Genomic DNA, 27,434 nt, shown 5'->3' on the forward strand with positions numbered 1-27,434 from the left:
ATAAAGTACTAGCCAATCAGCTTCTGACTTAAGGCCCGTACACACTGGTCGATATATCGTCCGTTCTCTTGAACGGCTGATATATCGCAGGTATCGTTGGCCAGTGTATACGGCCGATACGTCTGTGAACTCCGTCGTTCACAGACGTATCGCGTCGGCCGTGCAGCACAGCCGACGGCCAATATATCTACCGATATATTGGCGCGTCGCTGTGTGTGTACGGAGCAGTCGGCCGACCGCCCGTACACATGCTGCGGCGGCCGGCGGTGATTGACAGCTGAATTGGGCGGGCGTGTATACACGCCCGCCCAGTTCATGACGTCAGTACCCGACGGATCGGGCAATGTGTATGCACAGCACACTGCCTGATCCGTCCATAGATATATCTGCAGATCAGTTGATCTGCAGATATATCTATTAGTGTGTACCCACCTTTACATTTTACAGGCTGTGTTTTGAAAAATGGCAGTTGGGAGCTAATTGGTTGGAACTTTATCTTTCACAAGTGTATCTCTCTTCAAGCTTAGATAAATACCCCCAATGGTATAATTATATTTATTTTGCTGATACAATTCTATGTTATGGCTTTTAATGTGGATTCAGCTTACACATTCATCTATTTTATATTGGCCAGAGTGTCTGGTGAGAAAATATGGAAGCCCCAGAGAAGTCTTCTTTCAACAATGGACCTGCCAGAAACACCAAGGGAAGGACACTGGAATTCTATCAAAATACCTTATCATTTGCATGAGAAGGTAGGTATAAAAGTAGGTAAACATGGGAAATAATGTTTGGATTAGCCTTCACTGCATCTACCATTTAAAGCCCTACAGTGTGGTAACAACATTGGGAACTTTATATTCCATGCAGACATCAAACTAACTATGGGCCTAATTCAGACCTGATCGCTAGGCTGCGTTTTTGTAAAGCGGGCGATCAGGTCTAAACTGCGCATGCGTATGCGCCGCAATGCGCAGGCGCGTCGTACGGGTACAAAGTGGATCGCCGCGCAGCGATGGGTGTGTATCATACTTGCCTACCTGACCCTCTCCATGAGGGAGAAAATGCTCTGTTCCTGGACTTTCCTGGTAATGTATGATTGCCATCACCTGTGGTGAGCTAGTTAATTGATAAGAAAGGTGTTTCACCACAGGTGATGGCAATCATACATTACCAGGAAAGTCCAGGAACAGAGCATTTTCTCCCTCATGGAGAGGGTCAGGTAGGCAAGTATGTGCTCCAGCCCATCAGCTCCTAAGTGTCATGTCATGTGTTTGAAAAATGACAGTTGGAAGCTGATTGACTGGAGCACCATTTATCATATGCAATGAGTTTTAACATTTGTTGCTTGTGGTATAACTTGTTGATAAATGGGTCCCAAAATATCTGTGCCTACAGTAACAATACATGTACTAATAATTGTACTAGGTACAAATGAATGAAGCTGTAGATTTTGGTAACACAGCACTGCTCATATCACATACTAATGGAGATTTGACATTTTGGATTACATTTGGGAGCCATTTCTAACAAGTGTTTGCAAATAGTTTGCATGTGTGGTGCTGAGCTGGGCATACACTACACCAGAGGTTCTCAAACTCGGTCCTCAGGACCCCACACAGTGCATGTTTTGCAGGTAACCCAGCAGGTGCACAGGTGTATTAATTACTCACTGACACATTTTAAAAGGTCCACAGGTGGAGCTAATTATTTCACTTGCGATTCTGTGAGGAGACCTGCAAAACATGCACTGTGTGGGCCCCCGAGGACCGAGTTTGAGAACCTCTGCACTACACAATTATCTGGCAGATAATCTGTGGTTGGAATGAAAACCTGTAAATGGATGAGAGCAACAGACAATCGACCATTTGCTACCAAACACTGTAAAATGGACAAAACCTGTCCATGATTTAACCAATTTCTATAAACGACATGTTTTGTCCATTTTCCAGTGTTTGGTAGCAAATGGTCGATTATCAGTTGCTCTCATCCATTACCAGGTTTTCATTCCCACCACAGATCATATGGCAGATAATTGTATAGTGCACAAGTTCTCAAACTCGGTCCTCACACAGTGCATGTTTTGCAGGTAACCCAGCAGGTGCACAGGTGTATTAATTACTCACTGACACATTGTAAAAGGTCCACAGGTGGAGCTAATTATTTCACTTGCGATTCTGTGAGACCTGCAAAACATGCACCATGTGGGGCCCCGAGGACCGAGTTTGAGAACCTATGGTATAGTGCAGAGGTTCTCAAACTCGGTCCTCAGGACCCCACACGGTGCATGTTTTGCAGGTAACCCAGCAGGTGCACAGGTGTATTAATTACTCACTGACACATTTTAAAAGGCCCACAGGTGCAGCTAATTATTTCACTTGCGATTCTGTGAGGAGACCTGCAAAACATGCACCGTGTGGGGTCCTGAGGACCGAGTTTGAGAACCTATGGTATAGTGCACGGGTTCTCAAACTCGGTTCTCAGGACCCCACACAGTGCATGTTTTGCAGGTCTCCTCAAATAAATAATTAGCTCCACCTGTGGACCTTTTAAAATGTGTCAGTGAGTAATTAATACACCTGCGCACCTGCTGGGTTACCTGCAAAACATGCACTGTGTGGGGTCCTGAGGACCGAGTTTGAGAACCTATGCCCTAGATCACAGGTTCTCAAACTCGGTCCTCAGGACCCCACACAGTACATGTTTTGCAGGTCTCCTCACAGAATCACAAGTGAAATAATTAGCTCCACCTGTGGACCTTTTAAAATGTGTCAGTGAGTAATTAATACACCTGTGCACTTGCTGGGTTACCTGCAAAACATGCACTGTGTGGGGTCCTGAGGACCGAGTTTGAGAACCACTGGTATAGTGTATAGCTGTATTTAGTATAACATCTGTATCACGAAGCAATAATCAGGACAAGATAATGGGTTCACTACGGATTGCCGGCGGTCGGGCTCCCAGCGACCAGCATACCGGCGCCGGGAGCCCGACCGCCGGCTTACCGACAGTGTGGCGAGCGCAAATGAGCCCCTTGCGGGCTCGCTGCGCTCGCCACGCTACGGGCACGGTGGCGCGCCACACTATTTTATTCTCCCTCCAGGGGGGTCGTGGACCCCCACGAGGGAGAATAAGTGTCGGTATGCCGGCGCCGATATACTGTGCGCCAGGATCCCAATAGCCGGCATACTGAAGACCACCCCAAGATAATACGTGCTTACAATAATAAAACGGTCTCCTGGTTGGATCAGCAATTTTTTTAAATGTTCTGCATTTTTGCCCATGTTTTTATTATTAATGTTTTTACACAGTATATTTGTACAACCATCTTTCAAAAATGACAAATGATGATGGGAAAAAAAGCACCTTAAAGTTGTGAGACTCCTATGTAGACTTGCAAAATATTCCCCATCCTGTTCCTTAAAGGATACTTCCACCCAAAAATAAAATATCGGCTTTGGGTGGAGTATCCTAAGTAAATCATGGTCCCAGAAGTGTCTTTAAGAGGGGTCTTGCATCCTGTGTGCGCTCACACCTCACTCCTGCATACTGGCAACTCATTTTTTTATTCTAGCTTACCACCCCTCCTCATATAGATTGTAAGCCTAATGTATAAGCAGGTCCCTAGCCTCTATTTTCCCTGCATACCACTGTAATAAAACTGTTCATTTGTTTGCATTAGTTTGGGCTCATGTATGTTTTGGTTAGTTGTATTCCCCCTATTTGGCACTACGGAACCCTTGTGGCACATAATAATAATAATAATAAAAAAAAAGAGAGGGTTGATAGGATTGAGTAGAGCACAGCAATGCCTGCTACAATCCCGGTCTTCTTTCACGCAGGCCACATGCTTGAGTGAGGTAAGCAGCGGCGGGCGCACAATGGATCACTAGGGACATATAACCCGAATGCCAGACACGAGGTAAGTAACTTTTGGGGACTGTTGTTTACTTAGGATGTTCCAGTAAAAACTTAATTTTCAGTCTGTACAGCAATACTTGCAAAGGTGTCCGCAATATCTAGTTGTCAGGTAGTCACACATTTTGTGCATAGCTGGAATAATTACTTAATTGTTTTGTTTTTTTACCTGGTCACCTGCATTTAATTTTGAATATCTGTTCTGATTGTACATAACAACAAAGAGCATAAAAAAATAAAAATGAAAAAAAGGTTTGCTATGTTGTGAAAGAGGGTGGTCTTGCCTTTCCTATTTACCACATGGCTGCAAATGTGCAGGATCCCAGGAAACCCAATGTGGAGGCCAAGCCAAATTCAGATCATTAAGGTGTCTATTCATAAAGCAGTGAAAACATTGGAGAAACAGACCAGTGGAGCAGTTTCCCATGGCAACCAATCAGCATCTTCCTTACATTTTATAGAAAGTACTTGATAATGGTTTCCTTCAAAGCTGATTGGTTGCTATGGCCAACTTCTCCACTGGTCCTTTTCCTCACTCTCTTCACTGCTTCATGAATAGACCCCAAAACCTGATGTGGGTACATTTATGAGTGTTCTTTGTTGATAACGGAACAATTAACATCGTTTTAGATCGTCTTTAAAGGAAACAAATTATCTTTAAATTAGGTGCAGGCACATAAAAGAATGGTCGCACAATTGTCTCTTTGAGCGGTGACTACATCTACTAGCATTACAATAATACAGTACTAATTTTTCCTGTCTTTAGCCTGCAACTTTTCTGTGTATGGCAGTGATTTCATCGGTCTTCAAGGCGCACTAACAGTCCAGGTTTTCAGGTTAGCCATACTTGAGCACAAGTGACTTAGGGGCAGATGTACTAAGACTTGGAGAGGGATAAAATGGACAGAGATAAAGTACCAGCCAATCAGCTCCTAACTGCCATAGGAGCTGATTGGCTGATACTTTATCTCTCTCAATGTTATCACTCTCCAAGCGATAATACGTCTCATCCTACATCTTTAGTTTAGACATATTTCAAGCAAAATTAACAATTTTATAAATGCACCTCATAAGGGTTATCAATCATATATAAGAGTGTATGGTTCTTAACTGGCACATCAGGACATCGGGAGGCAGGAAACCAGTCTGGAGGTACCACAGAAATCTCTTAAAATAAAGAGTTCACTTAATTAGAAGTGAACAGTTTAGATGTGATTTATATATATTTTTTAATATATATTTTGCTATAATTGTGTCTCGAGGGGGGTATTTATCAAAGCATGGAAAGTGGTGAGAAATAAAGCACTAACCAATCAGCTCCTGTCATCTTTCAAACACAGCCTGTAACATGGCAGCTAAAGGGCCCTACACACTTATAGGCCCTACACACTGGCCGATTTGTTTGAAAGATATGAACGATTTCGTTCATAAATGAACGAGAACTCGTTCATATCTTTCCGTGTGGAGGCTCCAGCGATGAACGATGCGCAGCCCCGCGCTCGTTCATCGCTGGTCCCCCGTCGGCTGTGCATGCAGGCCAATATGGACGATCTCGTCCATATTTGCCTGCACTTCAATGGAACCGCGTGACGGGGGGAGTGAAGAAACTTCACTCCCCCCGTCACTGCCCCCCCGCCGCCGGGTCGCTCGTCGGCCGTATCCGCCGTCGGGCAGCTCGGCGGCGGATCGGCCAGTGTGTAGGGCCCTTTAAAGATTTCACTGAAAGATATGAACAATCTTGTTCATTAATGAATGAGATACTGTTCATAGCTTTCAGTGTGTAGGCACCAACGATCAGAGCCGGCCCTAGGCATAGGCAAACTAGGCAAATACCTAGGGCATATATACTGCCTAGGGGCACAAGCAGCTTCTGCTGACTAAAATTATATTCAGCATGCCTATATTCTGTGTGTGACTGCGGCTGTATCTGCATACGAAAATAAGATTTTACTTACCGATAAATCTATTTCTCGTAGTCCGTAGTGGATGCTGGGACTCCGTCAGGACCATGGGGATTAGCGGCTCCGCAGGAGACAGGGCACAAAAATAAAGCTTTAGGATCAGGTGGTGTGCACTGGCTCCTCCCCCTATGACCCTCCTCCAAGCCTCAGTTAGGATACTGTGCCCGGACGAGCGTACACAATAAGGAAGGATCTTGAATCCCGGGTAAGACTCATACCAGCCACACCAATCACACCGTACAACCTGTGATCTGAACCCAGTTAACAGTATGATAAACGTAGAAGCCTCTGAACAGACGGCTCACAACAACCCGATTTTTTTGTAACAATAACTATGTACAAGTATTGCAGACAATCCGCACTTGGGATGGGCGCCCAGCATCCACTACGGACTACGAGAAATAGATTTATCGGTAAGTAAAATCTTATTTTCTCTGACGTCCTAGTGGATGCTGGGACTCCGTCAGGACCATGGGGATTATACCAAAGCTCCCAAACGGGCGGGAGAGTGCGGATGACTCTGCAGCACCGAATGAGAGAACTCCAGGTCCTCTTTAGCCAGGGTATCAAATTTGTAGAATTTTACAAACGTGTTCTCCCCCGACCACGTAGTTGCTCGGCAGAGTTGTAATGCCGAGACCCCTCGGGCAGCCGCCCAGGATGAGCCCACCTTCCTTGTGGAATGGGCCTTGACAGATTTAGGCTGTGGCAGGCCTGTCACAGAATGTGCAAGTTGAATTGTGCTACAAATCCAACGAGCAATCGTCTGCTTAGAAGCAGGAGCACCCAGCTTGTTGGGTGCATACAGTATAAACAGCGAGTCAGATTTTCTGACTCCAGCCGTCCTTGAAATATATATTTTCAATGCCCGGACAACGTCCAGCAACTTGGAATCCTCCAAATCGCTAGTAGCCGCAGGCACCACAATAGGCTGGTTCAGGTGAAACGCTGACACCACCTTAGGCAGAAACTGAGGACGCGTCCGCAGTTCTGCCCTGTCCGAATGGAAAATCAGATATGGGCTTTTATACGATAAAGCCGCCAATTCTGATACTCTCCTGGCCGAAGCCAGGGCCAGTAGCATGGTTACTTTCCACGTAAGATATTTCAAATCTACCGATTTGAGTGGCTCAAACCAATGTGATTTGAGAAAATCCAAAACTACATTAAGGTCCCACGGAGCCACTGGGGGCACAACCGGGGGCTGTATATGTAGTATTCCTTTCACAAAAGTCTGGACTTCAGGAACTGAAGCCAATTCTTTCTGGAAGAAAATCGACAGGGCCGAAATTTGAACCTTAATGGACCCCAATTTGAGGCCCATAGACAATCCTGTTTGCAGGAAATGTAGGAATCGACCCAGTTGAAATTCCTCCGTGGGGGCCTTCCTGGCCTCACACCACGCAACATATTTTCTCCAAATGCGGTGATAATGTTGTGCAGTCACCTCCTTCCTGGCTTTTACCAGTGTAGGAATGACCTCTTCCGGAATGCCTTTTTCCCTTAGAATTCGGCGTTCAACCGCCATGCCGTCAAACGCAGCCGCGGTAAGTCTTGGAATAGACACGGTCCCTGCTGAAGCAGGTCCCGTCTTAGAGGTAGAGGCCACGGATCTTCCGTGAGCATCTCCTGAAGTTCCGGGTACCAAGTTCTTCTTGGCCAATCCGGAGCCACGAGTATCGTTTTTACTCCCCTTTGCCGTATAATTCTCAGTACTTTTGGTATGAGAGGCAGAGGAGGAAACACATACACTGACTGGAACACCCACGGTGTTACCAGAGCGTCCACAGCTATTGCCTGAGGGTCTCTTGACCTGGCGCAATACCTGTCCAGTTTTTTGTTGAGGCGAGACGCCATCATATCCACCTTTTGGTTTTTCCCAACGGTTCACAATCATGTGGAAAACTTCTGGATGAAGTCCCCACTCTCCCAGGTGTAGATCGTGTCTGCTGAGGAAGTCTGCTTCCCAGTTGTCCACTCCCGGAATGAACACTGCTGACAGTGCTATCACATGATCTTCCGCCCAGCGAAGAATCCTTGCAGCTTCTGCCATTGCTCTCCTGCTTCTTGTGCCGCCCTGTCTGTTTACGTGGGCGACTGCCGTGATGTTGTCCGACTGGATCAACACCGGCTGACCCTGAAGCAGGGGTTTTGCCAGGCTTAGAGCATTGTAAATCGCTCTTAGCTCCAGTATATTTATGTGAAGAGACATCTCCAGGTTTGACCATACTCCCTGGAAGTTTCTTCCCTGTGTGACCGCTCCCCAGCCTCTCAGACTGGCATCCGTGGTCACCAGGACCCAGTCCTGTATGCCGAATCTGCGGCCCTCTAACAGATGAGCACTCTGCAACCACCACAGAAGAGACACCCTTGTCCGTGGCGATAAGGTTATCCGCTGCTGCATCTGCAGATGCGATCCGGACCATTTGTCCAGCAGATCCCACTGAAAAGTTCGTGCGTGGAATCTGCCGAATGGAATCGCTTCGTAAGAAGCCACCATATTTCCCAGGACTCTTGTGCATTGATGCACAGACACTTTTCCTGGTTTTAGGAGGTTCCTGACAAGTTCGGATAACTCCTTGGCTTTCTCCTCCGGAAGAAACACCTTTTTCTGAACCGTGTCCAGAATCATTCCCAGGAACAGCAGACGTGTTGTCGGGGTCAACTGAGATTTTGGAAAATTCAGAATCCACCCGTGTTGTTGCAGCACTACTTGGGTTAGTGCTACTCCGTCCTCCAGCTGTTCTCTGGACCTTGCCCTTATCAGGAGATCGTCCAAGTAAGGGATAATTAATACGCCTCTTCTTCGCAGAAGAATCATCATTTCGGCCATTACCTTGGTAAAGACCCGAGGTGCCGTGGACAATCCAAACGGCAGCGTCTGAAACTGATAATGACAGTTTTGCACCACGAACCTGAGGTACCCTTGATGTGAAGGGCAAATTGGGACATGCAGGTAAGCATCTTTTATGTCCAGGGACACCATAAAGTCCCCTTCTTCCAGATTCGCTATCACTGCTCTGAGTGACTCCATCTTGAACTTGAATTTTTTGTATGTACAGGTTCAAAGATTTCAGATTTAGAATAGGTCTTACCGAGCCGTCCGGCTTCGGTACCACAAATAGTGTGGAGTAATACCCCTTTCCCTGTTGTAGGAGGGGTACCTTGACTATCACCTGCTGAGAAAACAGCTTGTGAATGGCTTCCAATACCGTCGCCCTGTCTGAGGGAGACGTTGGCAAAGCAGACTTTAGGAACCGGCGAGGGGGAGACTTCTCGAATTCCAACCTGTAACCCTGAGATACTACCTGCAGGATCCAGGGGTCCACCTGTGAGCAAGCCCACTGCGCGCTGAAATTCTTGAGTCGACCCCCCACCGCTCCTGAGTCCGCTTGTAAAGCCCCAGCGTCATGCTGAGGGCTTTGCAGAACCCGGGGCGGGCTTCTGTTCCTGGGAAGGAGCTGCTTGCTGCCCTCTCTTACCCTTTCCTCTGCCTCGGGGCAGATATGACTGTCCTTTTGCCCGCTTGTTCTTATAGGACCGAAAGGACTGCGGCTGAAAAGACGGTGTCTTTTTCTGTTGGGAGGGGGTCTGAGGTAAAAAGGTGGATTTTCCGGCAGTTGCCGTGGCCACCAGATCCGATAGACCGACGCCAAATAATTCCTCCCCTTTATACGGCAATACTTCCATATGCCGTTTGGAATCCGCATCACCTGACCACTGTCGCGTCCATAAACTTCTTCTGGCAGATATGGACATCGCACTTACTCTCGATGCCAGAGTGCAAATATCCCTCTGAGCATCTCGCATATAAAGAAAAGCATCCTTTAATTGCTCTAAAGTCAATAAAATACTGTCCCTATCCAGGGTATCAATATTTTCAGTCAGGGAATCCGACCAGACCACCCCAGCACTGCACATCCAGGCTGAGGCGATGGCTGGTCGCAGTATAACACCAGTATGTGTGTATATACTTTTTAGTGTAGTTTCCAGCCTCCTATCAGCTGGATCCTTGAGGGCGGCCGTATCAGGAGACGGTAACGCCACTTGTTTTGATAAGCGTGTGAGCGCCTTATCCACCCTAGGGGGTGTTTCCCAGCGCGCCCTAACCTCTGGCGGGAAAGGGTATAATGCCAATAACTTTTTTGAAATTAGCACTTTTCTATCTGGGTTAACCCACGCTTCATCACATACATCATTCAATTCCTCTGATTCAGGAAAAACTACAGGTAGTTTTTTCACACCCCACATAATACCCCTTTTTGTGGTACTTGCAGTATCAGAGATATGTAAAGTCTCCTTCATTGCCGTGATCATATAACGTGTGGCCCTACTGGAAAATACGTTTGTTTCTTCACCGTCGACACTAGATTCAGTGTCCGTGTCTGGGTCTGTGTCGACCGACTGAGGTAAAGGGCGTTTTACAGCCCCTGACGGTGTCTGAGACGCCTGGGCAGGTACTAACTGGTTTGCCGGCCGTCTCATGTCGTCAACTGATTTTTGTAATGTGCTGACATTATCACGTAATTCCATAAACAAAGCCATCCATTCCGGTGTCGACTCCCTGGGGGGTGACATCACCATTACCGGCAATTGCTCTGCCTCCACACCAACATCGTCCTCATACATGTCGACACACACGTACCGACACACAGCAGACACACAGGGAATGCTCTATTGAAGACAGGACCCCACTAGCCCTTTGGGGAGACAGAGGGAGAGTTTGCCAGCACACACCCAAGCGCTATAATATATATGGGAACAACCCTATATAAGTGTTGTATCCTTATAGCAGCTTAAATATAGTAATATCGCCAAAAAAGTGCCCCCCCTCTCTGTTTTACCCTGTTTCTGTAGTGCAGTGCAGGGGAGAGTCCTGGGAGCCTTCCTCACAGCGGAGCTGAGCAGGAAAATGGCGCTGTGTGCTGAGGAGAACAAGCCCCGCCCCCTATTTCGGCGGGCTCTTCTCCCGGAGTTTGTGAGATCTGGCAGGGGTTAAATACATCCATATAGCCTCAAGGGCTATATGTGATGTATTTTTAGCCATAAAAAAGGTATTATACATTGCTGCCCAGGGCGCCCCCCCCCAGCGCCCTGCACCCTCAGTGACCGCTGTGTGAAGTGTGCTGACAACAATGGCGCACAGCTGCAGTGCTGTGCGCTACCTCATGAAGACTGAAAAGTCTTCTGCCGCCTGTTTCTGGACCTCTTCAATCTTCGGCATCTGCAAGGGGGGTCGGCGGCGCGGCTCCGGACTCCATGGCTGGGCCTGTGTTCGATCCCTCTGGAGCTAATGGTGTCCAGTAGCCTAAGAAGCCAATCCATCCTGCACGCAGGTGAGTTCACTTCTCTTCCCTAAGTCCCTCGATGCAGTGAGCCTGTTGCCAGCAGGACTCACTGAAAATAAAAAACCTAAAAACTTTTTCTAAGCAGCTCTTTAGAAGAGCCACCTAGATTGCACCCTGCTCGGACGGGCACAAAAACCTAACTGAGGCTTGGAGGAGGGTCATAGGGGGAGGAGCCAGTGCACACCACCTGATCCTAAAGCTTTATTTTTGTGCCCTGTCTCCTGCGGAGCCGCTAATCCCCATGGTCCTGACGGAGTCCCAGCATCCACTAGGACGTCAGAGAAATGCATTACTAATGTGCGGCATATGTGTAAGGGGCATTATGTATATCATTCTGCATATAAGGGCATTAATAGTGTGTGGCATATGTGTAAGGGACATTATGTGTATAAGGGCATTAATAATGTGTGGCATATGTGTAAGGGACATTTTGCATATAAGGGCATTAATAATGTGTGGCATATGTGTAAGGGACATTATGTGTATAAGGGCATTAAAAATGTGTGTCATGTGTAAGGGGCATTACTGTGTGGCATTACGTGTATAAGGTGCACTAATTTGTGGCATAACATATAGAAAGGACACTACTGTGTAGTCTTTTGTGAATAAAGAGCAATATGGTGTGGTGTAATAAGAGGCATTACTGTGAGGAGTAACGTGGTACTACTGTGTGATATGAATAAGAGACACTATTACATGATATAATGTGAATAAAGTTGCAGTACTGTGCAACATAATTTCAACTGGGGGTATTATTGTGTGGCCATGGCCCTTCCCAGCAAGAACATGCCCTGTTTTGGGCTGCGCACTGAATGTGCACACTGTTCCTATTTAAAATATAGAGGGTAGGAGCACCAAAATCAGGACTGCTATGGGTGAGGGGTGATGGTGCTGGGAAAGGGGTGCAGGGTCAGAGCTGGAATTAGTGGTGATGCTAGGGGGCACCATCCAAAATCTTGCCTAGGGCATGATATTGGTTAGGGCCGGCTCTGCCAACGATGAAGGATGCGCGGCCCATCGCTCGTTCATCGTTGTTGCCGGCTCGTTCATACCTGCAGGTCAATATGGACAATCTCGTCCATATTAGCATGCAGGGCTATGGAGCCGGGTGACGGGGGAATGAAGAAACTTCACTCCCCCGGTTACCTCCCCCCAGCCATCGGGTCACCCGCCGGCCAGCTCGATGGCCAGTCGCCGAGTGTGTAGGGCCTTTAAGAGCTGATTGGTTAGTGCTTGACCTCTCTCCACTTTATCACTCTCCATGCTTTGATAAATAACCCCCTAATTATATTTTAAACCCTATTGTCACTGTGCCATATGCCAAATATATGAATGGAAGCCTGGCACAAATATATGACAGCTCTCCACCTTGTTTAGTTCCAGAAGGAAACCCCATATTCTCCCTGAACATTCTATCCAATGATTCCATATCTGCAATAACTGTGGCTAGCAGCAATGTATAATGTCCAAACAAGGGCAGTGGGTGGTATATGCGCTTTATTTTACCTCAGAAACTGATCTAAAAATGACTGATTGTATAGAAGCATGGGTCAGAAAGGGAGGGGTCTGGGACTCCAGGCCGACACCAAATTGGTTGACACACCGTAGGTCAACACCAATTGGTCGACACACTGTAGGTTGACATGGGTTTTTAATGATTTTTTGGAGTAATTTTCTTCGTAGAGTGACCTGGAACCCCAATTAGTGCACCGCTTCCCTCGCCATGTTTTCGTCAAGGTGCCTCGCTCCGCTACCGTTGCATTCGGCACAGGTTACCGTTCCCAATCGTAGTCCACGTGGATCGTAAAGTATGAAAAAGTTCAAAAAAATGAAAAAAATAAAATAAAAAAGGTGAAAAACTCATGTTGACCTTTTGTCCATGTCGACCAATTAGTGTCAACCTAAGGTGTGTCAACCTGCAGTTCAGATACCAAAAGGGAGTATGCCTGAGTGGTGACAGCAATATACACAGCAGCAAGCAATATGGAGCTCGCCACGTGTTTAGGCGGAAGCTGCAGCAGTGCTTGGTACTGTGAGCAGTAACCAGAGCTAGTCAGTGGAAGGGACAGGTCTGTGGTGAGTCTGCTCAGAACTGTGAGAAGCCAGCAAGTGTGCACACAGAGTCTGCCGAGCGCGGCGCCAAAATGCACGCGCAGGGGAGGAAACAAACAACACAACCCAACCGTCATCCTGTAACCCCGCCCCTCCTTGACTTACCGCCACGCCCACTCCGGCTCTATCGCCCTGACCTGCGCTCCATACATCCAGCTACTCGGTGGGTGGCTGAAGTTACAACGAGACCGCCTATAGGGGCGCTGTTGTAGCACTTTGACGTCGGTGTCATCACCGCGCATGCGTACTGTCCCTCGCTAGCTCTCTCTCTCTCTCCTCGTTGTGATCCTGCCTCACAGTCCGGGCAGCCCCGGCGACATGAGGCGGCTGCGGTGCGACTAATGCGCGTCGGCCGGCGCGGGGAGCCGAGCCCCGGGTGCCAGGCGGGAGTGTAGAGGAGTAATCGGTGCGTGTGTTTGTCTCCCTGTGACCGGTGTCCTGTAGATGGTGCCCGGAGAGCTGTCCGTGACAGAGGAGGAAGAAGAGCTGACGACTAGTATGAAGGAGATGATCGGAGGCTGCTGCGTGTGCTCGGACGAGAGGGGCTGGGCCGAGAACCCGCTGGTGTACTGCGACGGGCACGGCTGCAATGTGGCGGTGCATCAAGGTAACCTGCCTGACACGGTGACGGGGGGGAAGGCGGGGAGTGTGGGAGGGGGCTGTCATGTCAGCTCAGGTACACAGGCTAGCACGCAGGCAGCACACTCACTCCTGCTGCTCTCACAGGCACATATTGGGCACAGGGGCTGGGAGGTGGCTGATGTCGGGCATTGCCCACTTGCTGCTCTGTCTGGGAACTTGTATTGGCTATAGGTGAGTTATGGCCTTGGTTGACAGCTGACTTTAGCAACTTGCTATTGTAGTTTTTCAGCACTATGTCTTTGGCCCCAGGGTGCTGCAGCTGCGCGCAACATTGGACCTTTGGTGCTGCATCTCTGCGATGTGTTGTAAGCCCCTGGGTTCTGCGGCTGTGCAACTCATTGTGGGTCCCTGGGTGCCATGTTGGTGACCTATGGGTGCTGCGTTATTGGCCTCTGACTGCATTTGGCTAGGTGCTGCGTTGTTGGTCCCTGGGTGCTGCGTTGTTGGTCCCTGGGTGCTGCGTTGTTGGTCCCTGGGTGCCGCGTTGTTGGTCCCTGGGTGCCGCGTTGTTGGTCCCTGGGTGCCGCGTTGTTGGTCCCTGGGTGCCGCGTTGTTGGTCCCTGGGTGCCGCGTTGTTGGTCCCTGGGTGCCGCGTTGTTGGTCCCTGGGTGCCGCGTTGTTGGTCCCTGGGTGCCGCGTTGTTGGTCCCTGGGTGCCGCGTTGTTGGTCTCTGGGTGCATGCGGCTGTGTGAAACATTGTTGACCCCTGGGTGCATGCGGCTGGGCGCTGCAGTTTTGACTTCTAGGTTAATGCGGCTGGACACTATGTTGTTGGTACCAGGGTGCATGCGACTGGGTGCCATGTTGTTGGCCACTGGGTGTCGTGACCTTGGTACCTGGTTGCCATGGCTGGGTGCCCTTGTCCTTGCCTGCTGTGGGAGGATGCCATAGCTATCTCTCATGATTTTAACTTCTTAGTCATATACACAGTTTAGGTCTCTTGCAAGGTGTTTGTTTACATTGTACTTTTGCAAGTTTGCTGCAACCCTTTGTAGCTGTTTTAGAGGTTTGGTGATTTATTTCAGTGCTGCCCGTTGTGCACTGCAGAGTGAGATAATGGCTGAAATTCCAAACTTTGGCTAGTTATAAACTTTATGATATTGGATTCTGTTCGGTGATTTTAATATGATGGCAAATCTGATGGTGACGTTAATTTTGTGTTGAGTGATACTGCATTCCAAGCACTATTGGTTAGTATATTTAGAAACAACACAAGTAGCTTAAGTTGCATTTGATGGTGCCCAAAGATCTATCTCTCTGTTGCTGGCCATACACTAGTAGATATCGTGTATGATTTAGACGCGTTGTATGATACACTGTGTGCACATCGTACGTGTTTTGGGTATGATTATGATGCAATGCGCGGCCCAGTGCGTGGAATGTTGCATCCTTAGATCTTATGTGCAGCCCATATTACTTGTTGTAATCTTAGGCACATCGTACCTTATTTTATGCTCATACAATGCATCGTATACGATCAGCATCATTATTGAGTGCCATTTCCTTCCAGGGGATCAGGTGCTTTTTGCGAGGCACGCAATCGATTGATATCGTATGCACATAAAACTCCAAATCATGTGCTAGGGGCTCCCGGGGGATTGAAGGGAAATCTTATGAGGGATCGGATCGGAAGCTGGTTGTCCTAATGTATGGCCAGCATATCTCTATGCTCATTCCAGATGTGTACTGGCTGTTTGTGTTCTTGTCATCCTCTGATTATCATAAACCAAGCTGTAACATGTTCAAAACCTTTCTGTTCTTTTCCCTAGGGTATTTCTCAGTATAGTCTGTGCTCGCTCTATTAGGTTATTTATTTACTTCTTTTTTTCAAGGAGGATGATTGTCTGAGTACTGAGAATTCTATTTCTCAAAATTGCCGTCCTTTCCTCCTGTTCCTATATGCTTACGTGTTCCACAGTGAGAGTTTTGCCTTTTGATTACATTATAATAAAATGTTTACATTGGTGATTCATGTTTGTGTGTGTGTGTTCAATATAGGTTGTACCTTTTTAGTTCCTGTCTTGCCTTCCTTCTTTATTATACTTTCACATTGACACGTGCTGCTTATCTCTACAGCCTCTATAACGGGTGCCGATATAAACCTCTTTCCTGCCATTTGCACAATTACATCAGGTTGATTGTTTAGGTGATGAATGAAACAACTATGGCGGCATTTGTATCTACATTTTCGGACTTCGTGACTCCAATCCCCCCACACTGCTATTAGTGACACCTGTTCTCTGTTCTACTTAATCAAATCCAATTGTGAGATTTATTTATATAGCGCACACATATTCCGCATAGCTTTACAGTGAATATTTAGTGAGTTGCATCAGTCCCTGTCCAAGGGGAGCTTACAATTGTTAAGGGGGGTACTCACGGAGCAATCGCTGCTCAAAATCTAAGCAATCTGATTAGATAGCTTAGGTTTTAAGCAGTGATCTCTGCGTGTGTACTCCTCACAGCGATAGTGATGCGCAGCCCCGCGCATCGCTATCGCTGGTGCTATATTGGCCTGGCCAATCTAGCAGGTCGCTCACTTCACCCGCTGGGTGAAATGAGCGCCCCCCCGTCTCCCCCGCACGCTCAGCACACATCGCGCTGTGCTGAGTGGGGGGAGAGATGTGTGCTGAGAGTTTCGCTCGGCACACATCTCTCCCCAAATCGGGCCGTGAATACGGCCCTTTACTCCCCCACCACATGTACACACTCTTATACATTAGAGTTAATGTTTTCATCAGTAGCCAATTAACCAAGCTGGTTCATTTCAAAGGAACTGACATTACTAATTTGTGGGACACAGAAAATGAATATTGATGACATGAATGTCCTCTTTCTTTTGTGAAATGGACCAGCTGTATGGTTTTGGAGTATGGGAGGAAAACCATGCAAACTCAGGGAGAACATACAAACTTCACGCAGATAGTACCTTGGAGGAAATAGAACCAAATTGCTATGAGAGAGCATGCTAACCATTGCACCACTCTGCTGTCCACTAGATTTAGCAAAAATGTTGGGCCCAGTGTTACCTAAATAATTAGTGTGTCTAGTTTGTGTATGTTTTCAGTTCTTTCATACACATTTCTATTAGCCTTGTAATCCTCAAAGGAGTTTCCACGCGCTGCACCCACTCTGTGGAATGCCCTGCCATGCATAATAAGACTCTCCTCTAATCTTCAAACCTTCAAGCGTTCCCTGAAAACTCACCTCTTCACTCAAGCTGACCAAATTCCTGAACCGCCCGCATAACCTTTGTAAACTATCTTATCCCCACTGTACAGTCCACATTTTTCCTCTTTCTTCACTTTCCTGCCCCCCTGACCCAGGCCAACATTGCTGGGTGACCATATCATACAGCCCACCAAGAACCTTTACAATCTGGTGGACCATTATACAATAGATAATACCTATCCTTGGGCGGGATTCAATTCTTTTCACCCCTTTCCACACCTGTTCTGTTTCTGCCCTCAGGGACGTTGTATCATTATTTCAGCTCGCTACCCCCGGAGTAACGAGGCACCCAACCCTTTACACAGCTAAACCTGTTTACTATGGGCGCGATAACGGAGATCATTTTAGAAAGGAAATTGACGTGATATATCATTTGAATTTCACCCCTTGTGTATCAATGCCTACCTCCCTATAGATTGTAAGCTAGCGAGCAGGGCCTTTCTACCTCTATGATTGTCTGTTATTACCCTGTTTTGTTTTATCATTGTTTACAATTGTAAAGAGCAAAAGAATTTGCTGCGCTATGTAAGAAACGTAATAATTTTTCACACAAACTTTACTATCTGTACTCCGCTATGTGTGCTGAGTGTTATTTTTGTTTTGCTAGTGTACATAGAGAGTACTGTATATTACGTTGTAAGCATATTATGTTTTTAACGCACCTCTATTTGACTGTTGACCCAGTCAGTCACTGGCGATAACTGTGGCCTGCACACATCCTGATATGAATTGAGCTATCTGCCAATGTTCCACGTGAGTAAACATATGTCGTATACTTAGAAAGGGCAGTTGATTTGTCATCCTGGGTAGAGCAGGTACTTTAGTTACTATGATCTGGAGGCCTGTAACTCATAGTTCAATTGTGTACACTACTTCTCCTCCACTGCTCACTCTACAGCTGCTCATTTTACTGCTTTGGCCCAAAGCCAGTGTTATATAATGTGACCCAGTTTACTAAACTCTGACTCGTTCCTACCAATCACAGAATCCAGGCAGCCATATCCTCTGAAAGTATGACTCCAGAATGTTGTCACACCTTTTCTGTTCATGCCAAACGGCTCTCCCATTCCCCGGCTCCCTGATGTTCCTGCTAGTTATTGGATTTGACTACGGAATTACTGAAAATCTACATTATTTTGTTCCCCTCTTCACTAGCGGTTTCCTTTTTTATTTGTTGCAGTTGGTAAGAGAAGTTTGATGGCCTCTGATGTTGCGTCTTATACGTGTACTCTCTTGACGTGCGCTGCCACAGATTTTCTGTCAGTCCTGTATTTAAATTCTTGGCTTTTCTTGGCTGAAGCTGGGAAGCTGCCAGACAGCAGAATGAGCCCTAGTGATGTACCCTGAGCATTAACATTCCCTGCAGACATTGTCACCCTGCGGATTGTTAATAGTAAACTCTGCTGTGTAACCTTTGTCCCGTATACATATGTATGAATCACATTATAATGGATGTAGCTCCGCTTTAAAGGCAAGGGCTATTGAATAAATGAGGCCCTGAGGAATGGCAGCAGCCTCTGTTTTATCTTACTTGGCTTATATTCATGATTGTTACTGTCACTTTTTTCCTTTTTGCTTGTCATTCCTGTGAAACAGGTGATTTGCCCCCATTGTACAATCCGACACCAGAGACAATATTTTTACCCATTACCAGGAATAATATTAATCTCATAAGCTATGCACTGTTTTCAGACTGTTTGTGTAGCTCTAAAAGAAAGTTTGTAATGTTTCTATGATATCCGTATCCCATCGCGTACAATACTCTTGTTGGATTTGGAGAACTACAGTACTTATAAACTTTTCTCTTACGTCCTAGAGGATGCTGGGGACTCCGTAAGGACCATGGGGTATAGATGGGCTCCGCAGGAGATAGGGCACCTAAAAAGAACTTTGACTATGGGTGTGCACTGGCTCCTCCCTCTATGCCCCTCCTCCAGACCTCAGTTAGATCTTGTGCCCAGAGGAGAATGGGTGCACTGCAGAGAGCTCTCCAGAGTTGTCTGTGGAAAAAGAATTTTGTTAGGTTTTTTATTTTCAGGGAGTCCTGTTGGCAACAGGCTACCTGCATCATGGGACTGAGGAGAGAGAAGCAGAGCTGGCTTGTGAAGTTGGGCACTGCTTCTAGGCTAATGGACACCATTAGCGCCACCGTCCTCCTCACAGATGCCGAAGATAGAAGCCGGGTGAGTATTGAGGAAAAGACTTCAGGCGGCAGAAGACATCAGATCTTCATGAGGTAAGCGCGCAGCGGTAAGCTGCGCGCCATTGCTCCCTGTCACACACACAATGCAGGCACTGAAGAGTGCAGGGCGCATGGGGGGGGCGCCCTGGGCAGCAATAAACCTCATTTTGGCCATAAATAAGGTGGATTAGGCTGGGGGACAGTAAATCCGCGGACCCCCGCCATTTTATTAATATATGATGAAGGGACCGAAGCCCGCCGTCAGGTGGGCGGGGCTTGATCCTCAGCACTAACCAGCGCTATTTTCTCCACAGAGGCTGCACGAGAAAACGCTGGCTCCCTGTTCTCTCCCCTGCTGAGCTTCACAGGTTGGAAAAAGGAGGAGGGGGGCACTTTGGCGACGCAGTGAGTGGAGATTACGATTATAAACATATAAAAGCGCTATCTGGTTGTATATTCCAGTGTTTTTAAGCGCTGGGTGTGTGCTGGCATACTCCCTCTGTCTCTCCTAAGGGCCTGGTTGGGGTTTTGTCCCCTTATAGGTAAATCCCTGTGTGTGTGGGGTGTCGGTATGTGTGTGTCGACATGTCTGAGGCGGAAGGCTTCTCCAAGGAGTAGGTGGAGCAAATAAGTGGTGTCCCCGTCGGTTGTGCCGACTCCTGATTGGATGGACATGTGGCATACGTTGCATGCAAGTGTGGCATCTTTACATAAGAGGCTTGATAAGGCTGGTTTAGGGGGGACATCAGGCGGTCAATCCTCAGATTGGACCGACTCACAGGGCCCGTCGGGGTCTCAAAAGCATCCCTTAACACAAGACACTACTACCGACACAGATTCTGATTCCAGTGTCGACTATGACTAAGTAAAATTGCACCCTAGGGTGACTAAAACTATTCAGGGTATGATTGTGGCAATAAGGGATGTCTTGCATATTGTGGATGAACCGTCGGTCCCCGACACAAGGGTACACATGTTTAAGGAAAAGAAACAGATTATTAATTTTCCCACATCTCATGAATTAAATGATTTCTTTGGAAAAGCTTGGGAGACTCCGGATAAGAGACCGCAGATCCCCAAAAGAATCTTTAGGGCATACCCTTTCCCTAAGCAGGACAGAGAGATTTGGGAATTACCCCCCACTGTGGACAAGGCCCTGACGCACTTATCCAAGAAAGTGGCGCTACCGTCTCCTGACACAGCGGCCCTTAAAGACCCAGCAGATCGCAGGCAAGAAACTACCTTAAAGGGTATTTATTCTCATACGGGTGCTGTGCTAAGACCGACGATTGCGTCGGCATGGGTGTGTAGCGCAATTGCAGCTTGGACAGATGAGGTGACAGATCAATTTGATACTATGGATAAGGACACTATATTCCTAACTCTAGCCCATATAAAAGACGCAGTCTTATTTATGAGGGATGCTCAAAGGGACATTGGATTGCTAGCTTCTAGGGCCAATGCCATGGCTATCTCAGCGAGAAGATCCTTATGGACTCGCCAATGGACGGGTGATGCGGATTCCAAGAAACATATGGAAGTACTACCCTATAAGGGGGATGTATTGTTTGGGGATGGGCTGACGGACCTGGTTTCCACAGCTACAGCAGGTAAATCAAATTTTTTACCATATATTCCCCAACAGCAAAAGAAAGTGACACCCTATCAGATGCAGTCCTTTCGGTCGCACAAGTCCAGAAGAGGTCGGGGATCCTCTTTCCTCGCCAGAGGCAAAAGAGCACCTGCTTCGGCAGGTGCCCAGGAACAAAAGTCCTCCCCGGCTGCTCCAAAACCCACAGCATGACGCTGGGGCTCCCCTGAGGGAGTCCGCACCGGTGGGGGCACGTCTTCGACTTTTCAGTCAGGCCTGGGTCAGTTCGGACCTGAATCCCTAGGTGCTGGAAATAGTTTCCCAGGGTTACAAACTGGAATTCGAGGAGGTGCCCCCGCGCCGATTTTTCAAATCTGCCCTACCAGCTTCCACATCGGAAAGGGATGTAGTGTTAGCGGCAATTCAAACGCTGTGTATACAGCAAGTGATAATCAAGGTTCCCCTGCACCAGCAGGGAAGAGGTAACTACTCAGCCCTATTTGTGGTCCCGAAACCGGACGGTTCGGTCAGACCGATTTTGAATCTGAAATCCCTAAACCTGTACATAAAAAGATTCAAATTCAAAATGGAATCACTTAGAGCGATAATAGCCAACATGGAGGAGGGGGAGTTTATGGTCTCTCTGGACATAAAGGATGCGTACCTTCATGTCCCCATATATGCCCCCCATCAGGAATACCTGAGATTCGCTGTACAGGATTGTCATTACCAATTTCAGACGTTGCCGTTTGGACTTTCCACGGCCCCGATGATTTTCACCAAGATAATGGCGGAAATGATGGTGGTCCTGCGCAAGCATGGTGTCACAATTATCCCATACTTGGACGATCTCCTGATAAAAGCAAGATCAAGAGAGAAATTGCTGAGCAGTGTGGCGCTCTCTCTGAGAGTGCTCCAGCAACACGGTTGGATTCTAAATCTACCAAAGTCACAGTTGATTCCGACAACTCGACTGCCGTTCCTAGGTATGATACTTGATACGGAACAAATGAAGGTCTTCCTTCCAATAGAGAAAGCCCAAGACATCCAGAACATGGTCAGGGAACTGCTAAAACCGAAAAGGGTGTCAGTTCACCAATGCACTCGAGTTCTGGGGAAAATGGTGGCGGCCTACGAGGCCATTCCCTTCGGCAGGTTCCATGCAAGGACTTTTCAATGGGACCTTCTGGACAAGTGGTCCGGGTCCCATCTGCACTTACATCGGAAAATAACTCTGTTCCCAGGGACCAGAGTGTCCCTCCTGTGGTGGTTGCAAAGTGCTCCCCTCCTGGAGGGTCGCAGGTTCGGAATTCAGGATTGGATCCTGGTTACCACGGACGCGAGCCTCCGAGGATGGGGAGCGGTCACACAGGGAAAACATTTTCAGGGTCTGTGGTCAGACCAGGAGTCCTGTCTACACATCAATGTGTTGGAACTCAGGGCCATTTACAACGGCCTTCGACAAGCGGAGAATTTTCTTAGAAACCTACCGGTTCTGATTCAATCAGACAATGTCACAGCAGTGGCTCATGTGAACCGCCAAGGCGGGACAAAAAGCAGAGTCGCGATGGCGGAAGCCACAAGGATCCTTCGCTGGGCGGAAAATCATGTAAGCGCTCTGTCAGCTGTCTTCATTCCGGGAGTGGACAACTGGGAAGCAGACTTCCTCAGCAGACACGATCTCCATCCAGGAGAGTGGGGACTTCATCAAGAAGTCTTTGCAGACGTAACACGTCTTTGGGGAACTCCTCAAATAGACATGATGGCGTCATGTCTCAACAAAAAACTTCAGAGGTACTGCGCCAGCTCTCGGGACCCTCAGGCAATAGCAGTGGACGCTCTGGTAACACCGTGGGTGTTCAAATCGGTATATGTGTTTCCTCCTCTTCCTCTCATCACGAAAGTGTTGAGGATCATAAGACAAAGAAGAGTACAGACGACACTCGTTGTCCCAGACTGGCCTCGAAGGGCTTGGTACTCGGATCTACAAGAGATGCTCACAGGAGACCCCTGGCCTCTTCCTCTCAGGGAAGACCTGTTGCAGCAGGGGCCCTGTGTATTTCAAGACTTACCGCGGTTACGTTTGATGGCATGGCGGTTGAACGCCGAATCCTAGCAAAAAGGGGATACCGGAAGAGGTCATCCCTACGTTAATAAAGGCTAGGAAGGAGGTGACGATAAAACATCATCACCGTATCTGGCGAAAGTATGTGTCTTGGTGTGAGACCAAGAATGCACCTACGGAAGATTTTCATCTGGGTCGTCTTCTCCACTTCCTACAGACAGGAGTGGATATGGGCCTGAAATTAGGCTCTGTTAAGGTACAGATTTCGGCCCTCTCGATTTTCTTTCAGAAGGAATTGGCTTCTCTTCCAGAAGTCCAGACGTTTGTAAAGGGAGTGCTGCACATCCAGCCCCCTTTTGTGCCTCCAGTGGCACCATGGGACCTGAACGTGGTGTTGCAGTTCCTAAAATCACACTGGTTTGAACCGCTTAACAAGGTTGAGTTGAAATTTCTTACCTGGAAGGTGGTCATGTTGTTGGCCTTAGCATCAGCAAGGCGAGTGTCAGAGTTGGCGGCTTTGTCACACAAGAGCCCCTACTTGATTTTTCATGTGGATCGAGCTGAATTGAGGACACGTCCGCAATTTTTGCCTAAAGTGGTTTCTTCGTTCCATATGAATCAACCTATTGTGGTGCCTGTGGCTACAAGTGACCTGGAGGATTCCAGATCCCTGGACGTAGTCAGGGCCTTAAAAATGTATGTAGCCAGGACGGCTAGAGTTAGGAAAACAGAGGCTCTGTTTAGCCTGTATGCAGCCAATAAGATTGGCGCTCCTGCTTCGAAGCAGACTATTGCTCGCTGGATCTGTAATACGATTCAGCAGGCTCACTCTACGGCTGGATTGCCGGTACCAAATTCGGTTAAGGCCCATTCCACTAGGAAGGTGGGCTCTTCTTGGGCGGCTGCCCGAGGCGTCTCGGCTTTACAACTTTGCCGAGCGGCGACTTGGTCGGGGTCAAACACTTTTGCTAAATTCTACAAGTTTGATACCCTGGCTGATGAGGACCTAGCGTTTGCTCAGTCGGTGCTGCAGAGTCATACGCACTCTCCCGCCCGATTGGATGCTTTGGTATAAACCCCATGGTCCTTACGGAGTCCCCAGCATCCTCTAGGACGTAAGAGAAAATAAGATTTTAAACCTACCGGTAAATCTATTTCTCCTAGTCCGTAGAGGATGCTGGGCGCCCGTCCCAGTGCGGAAACTCTGCAAGACTTGTGTATAGTTGTTGCTTACATAAGGGTTATGTTACAGTTGACATCGGTCTTGGACCGTTGCTGTTGTTTTGTTCATACTGTTAACTGGTTATGTATGTTCCAGGTTACATGGTATGATTGGTGTGGGCTGGTATGAATCTTGCCCTTGGATTGCTAAATCCTGCCTTGTATTGTCCATCTCCTCTGGGCACAGATCTCTAACTGAGGTCTGGAGGAGGGGCATAGAGGGAGGAGCCAGTGCACACCCATAGTCAAAGTTCTTTTTAGGTGCCCTATCTCCTGCGGAGCCCGTCTATACCCCATGGTCCTTACGGAGTCCCCAGCATCCTCTACGGACTAGGAGAAATAGATTTACCGGTAGGTTTAAAATCTTATTTTAAAGCCTATAGTGCATTTAAAAGCCAATATCTATTGAAGAGGAGTAAGAATAGGAAAGATTTATATCTAACAAGTAGTAAAAGAGACCTTTTAGGCATACTTGGTCAGTGTTGAAAAATATGGATATTGCCATGCAGACTGTCCCTGGAAGTAAAGTAGGTAGTTTCCTGCTATAAATGCAGTGTAGTCAGCTCACTAATACCCCTTTTCCACTGCATCGACCTGGGTTTTTTGGTAGTGGAAACTGCTCCATCAAAAATGTGACCCGGGAACCCAGGTAAGGGTGTAGTGTAGTGGGTCCTCTGACCTGGGACACGTTTATAGCATAGCATGCCTAGAGCCCATACCTCCCTGACCGCAGTGTCTCGCGGGCGGTCAGGAAGTTTGGGGTGACAGCACATGCTGTCAGCACTGATGTTTGTCCTGCTATGCCGACAGCAGGGCTGGCCGGGAATGGTGTGTGACGGAGGCTTGGGGCAGCCCGACAGCTTCCAGAGTGCTGGGCAGCTTCGAATTGGGGTGTGTGGCCTAACGGGACTGAGGACATGCCCCGAGGTTCCCAATCTGCTGGTTTTCCGGGCGCTTGGATATGACTCCATCTGAACGAATACCAAAAGAAGAGAAAATGGACAACAGTAGACTCTTATTTGGGAGCACTCTAATTCAGATGGACTGATTTCTTTCAGTACCTTATATTAAATAAAATCATATCTTTATTAAATTCATATTAAAATATAGTTATAGGAGTTCAATTTCTATCAATGTGGATCAAAACGTAGGCAGAAGTATTGTAGAAATTAGAGTATATAGTAGCGTAAATGCTACAATATATAAATTAAGCCGGAAATATCTCTCCTATGGCCACTAAGATGTCACATTATAATCAAGGCGTAATCCATTGTGAGAAGTATGACCATCATTCATTCTGCAGAAATCCCATAGGGAAGTTTTTATCGCAGAGAATTAAATCATAAGTCATACAGATCCGAATGCCAATTGATATTCTTTATCAGTGACCCATAAATGGGCAGCAAAATTTATTGCAGTACCAGAGTATTTCAAGGTGGTCTCCCATCCAAGTTCTGGCCCGGCCCTCCACTGCTTAGCTACCAAGATCGGAAGAGATTGGGCATCTCCAGTGGGGTATGTCCGCAATTATTATGTTTGCCTTTCTTGTCACTCTAATTGGATGAGCTGCAAGTGAGGATTATTGTATATTCACAATGGTAAGAAAAAGCATGCATGTGACATTTGGGCCCATATTCAAAAAGTTTGGGTATAACAGTTATGTGGAAGAACAAAATGACGGCGTCTCCAAACGCCAAACAGAAGACACTGCACCCAGGTGCAGTGTAAACGGCGCTGACCCGGTATATTCCCGGGTCGCACCGCAGTGGAAAAGGGGTCAAATCTCGGGTCTGACCTGGCTTGGAACAGTGTTCCAAATCCCGGGTCAGACCCGCGACTTTAGTGGAAAAGGGTTATAACAGTATGTATAAAATCCCTAACCCATTCCTGGAGAAATGATACTCATTTCAATGTTAACAGTCTAAAACTGCATGCAATACATAATGGAGTAGCTTGATGTGGTGACTATAATGAAATAAGGAACTTGGTTCATGAGTTCTAAAATGATCAAAGTTACCATCCCATGATCATATTAACACAATTCTTCAGGAGATTATGCATGGATAAGGAATGTTGCCAATGAATGTAGCCATTCTGCGTGTCCATAACCAATGCTTCTTTGCTGAAACGCAGCCCCCTTAGCACAGGACAGGGATCATTTGTTCAAAAATCAGGACAAAGGGCATAACACAAACCAAACATTTCCAGAGATAGGGCTGTGAGCAGGTATCCTCATAATAGCAAGAAAAGGCTTACTGACTATAATGTATTGTACAGCCCAGATGACCAGAATACCATACACAGCCAGTGTCCAACATAATGGAAAGCACAATCGGATCTCTCAAAATGATTAGACCAGCCTCTGTCACCCAAAATGTATTACTCAACAGTCTGCTCAAGCCAATTATTAGAAAATTAAAAAAACAGCCATGCACCATTATAAAATGATTACACACTAGCTGTTTATCCCTGAACGTGATTACATGCCATAATTGCCACACAAAATATCATATTGACCTCCATATTAATTTTAGACACCAGCTAGCTAACACGCCCCCCCCCCCCGATTATAAAAAAAAAAACTATGCTCCAACACGAGCGCCCTCAGAATTGCTGCACACTAACCCAATTGCATGCCATAGAATGATACAGCAGCGTGTGCCGTTATTACATTTGAAAACCACATCTTGTGTCCCCGACCATAATTATAATGCAGCTTGTGCCTAAGGATCAGAGTCAGGGTACATGTGTGTGTGTGAGTGCCCCCAATTATACAGGTGTTTCCAGTGTCTGCACAACTTTTTGGAGCTCGATCTCTCTAAAGGCTGGAAGGTTGGCGAGTAAGCACAGATTGCAATACACTATTACACCTTGGTTAAACATCTGAAAATGCATGGAGAGATCAACCAGTCTTAGGCTATGTACACACAGTGAGATTTTTTTTCTTCCGATTCTGATTATATAGTCAGAATCGGAATAAAAGTTAGTGCAGATCGCAAGGTGACAGTCATCTTGCGATCCCGATTCGATGCCGATGCGTTGTCCCACGCGGTCAGCATCGAAAGAAAAGAGAGACTGTGCAGGCAAGTCAATTTTTGCTATCTCTATAGAAGAGATAGTCAAAATTGACACTTAGCCAAAATCGCACATAGCCAGTATCGCA

The 27,434-nt window shown here is 47.2% G+C and overlaps 1 protein-coding gene and 1 pseudogene across 7 annotated transcripts in view; one reads left to right on the forward strand and one right to left on the reverse strand.

Moving 5' to 3' along the window:
- The first annotated feature begins 438 nt into the window (after window positions 1-438).
- MLLT10 (MLLT10 histone lysine methyltransferase DOT1L cofactor) overlaps window positions 439-27,434 on the forward strand; it is a 385,956-nt gene continuing 358,960 nt past the window's right edge. For 2 of the 7 annotated variants that reach the window (XM_063921568.1, XM_063921569.1), the window contains exons 1-3: window positions 439-543; window positions 635-755; window positions 13,784-13,946. In XM_063921568.1, coding sequence (XP_063777638.1) covers window positions 684-755; window positions 13,784-13,946 — 235 coding nt within the window. In that variant the 5' untranslated portion in view covers window positions 439-543; window positions 635-683. Of the gene's footprint in view, window positions 544-634; window positions 756-3,899; window positions 3,923-13,387; window positions 13,503-13,783; window positions 13,947-27,434 lie in introns of those variants that run through there. The other 5 variants (XM_063921572.1, XM_063921573.1, XM_063921575.1 and 2 more) reach the window with 4 other exon arrangements.
- On the reverse strand, window positions 25,681-25,800 carry LOC134930462 (5S ribosomal RNA; annotated as a pseudogene).

This window comes from Pseudophryne corroboree, chromosome 5 (genome assembly GCF_028390025.1).
Source record: "Pseudophryne corroboree isolate aPseCor3 chromosome 5, aPseCor3.hap2, whole genome shotgun sequence".
Lineage (NCBI taxonomy): Eukaryota > Metazoa > Chordata > Amphibia > Anura > Myobatrachidae > Pseudophryne > Pseudophryne corroboree.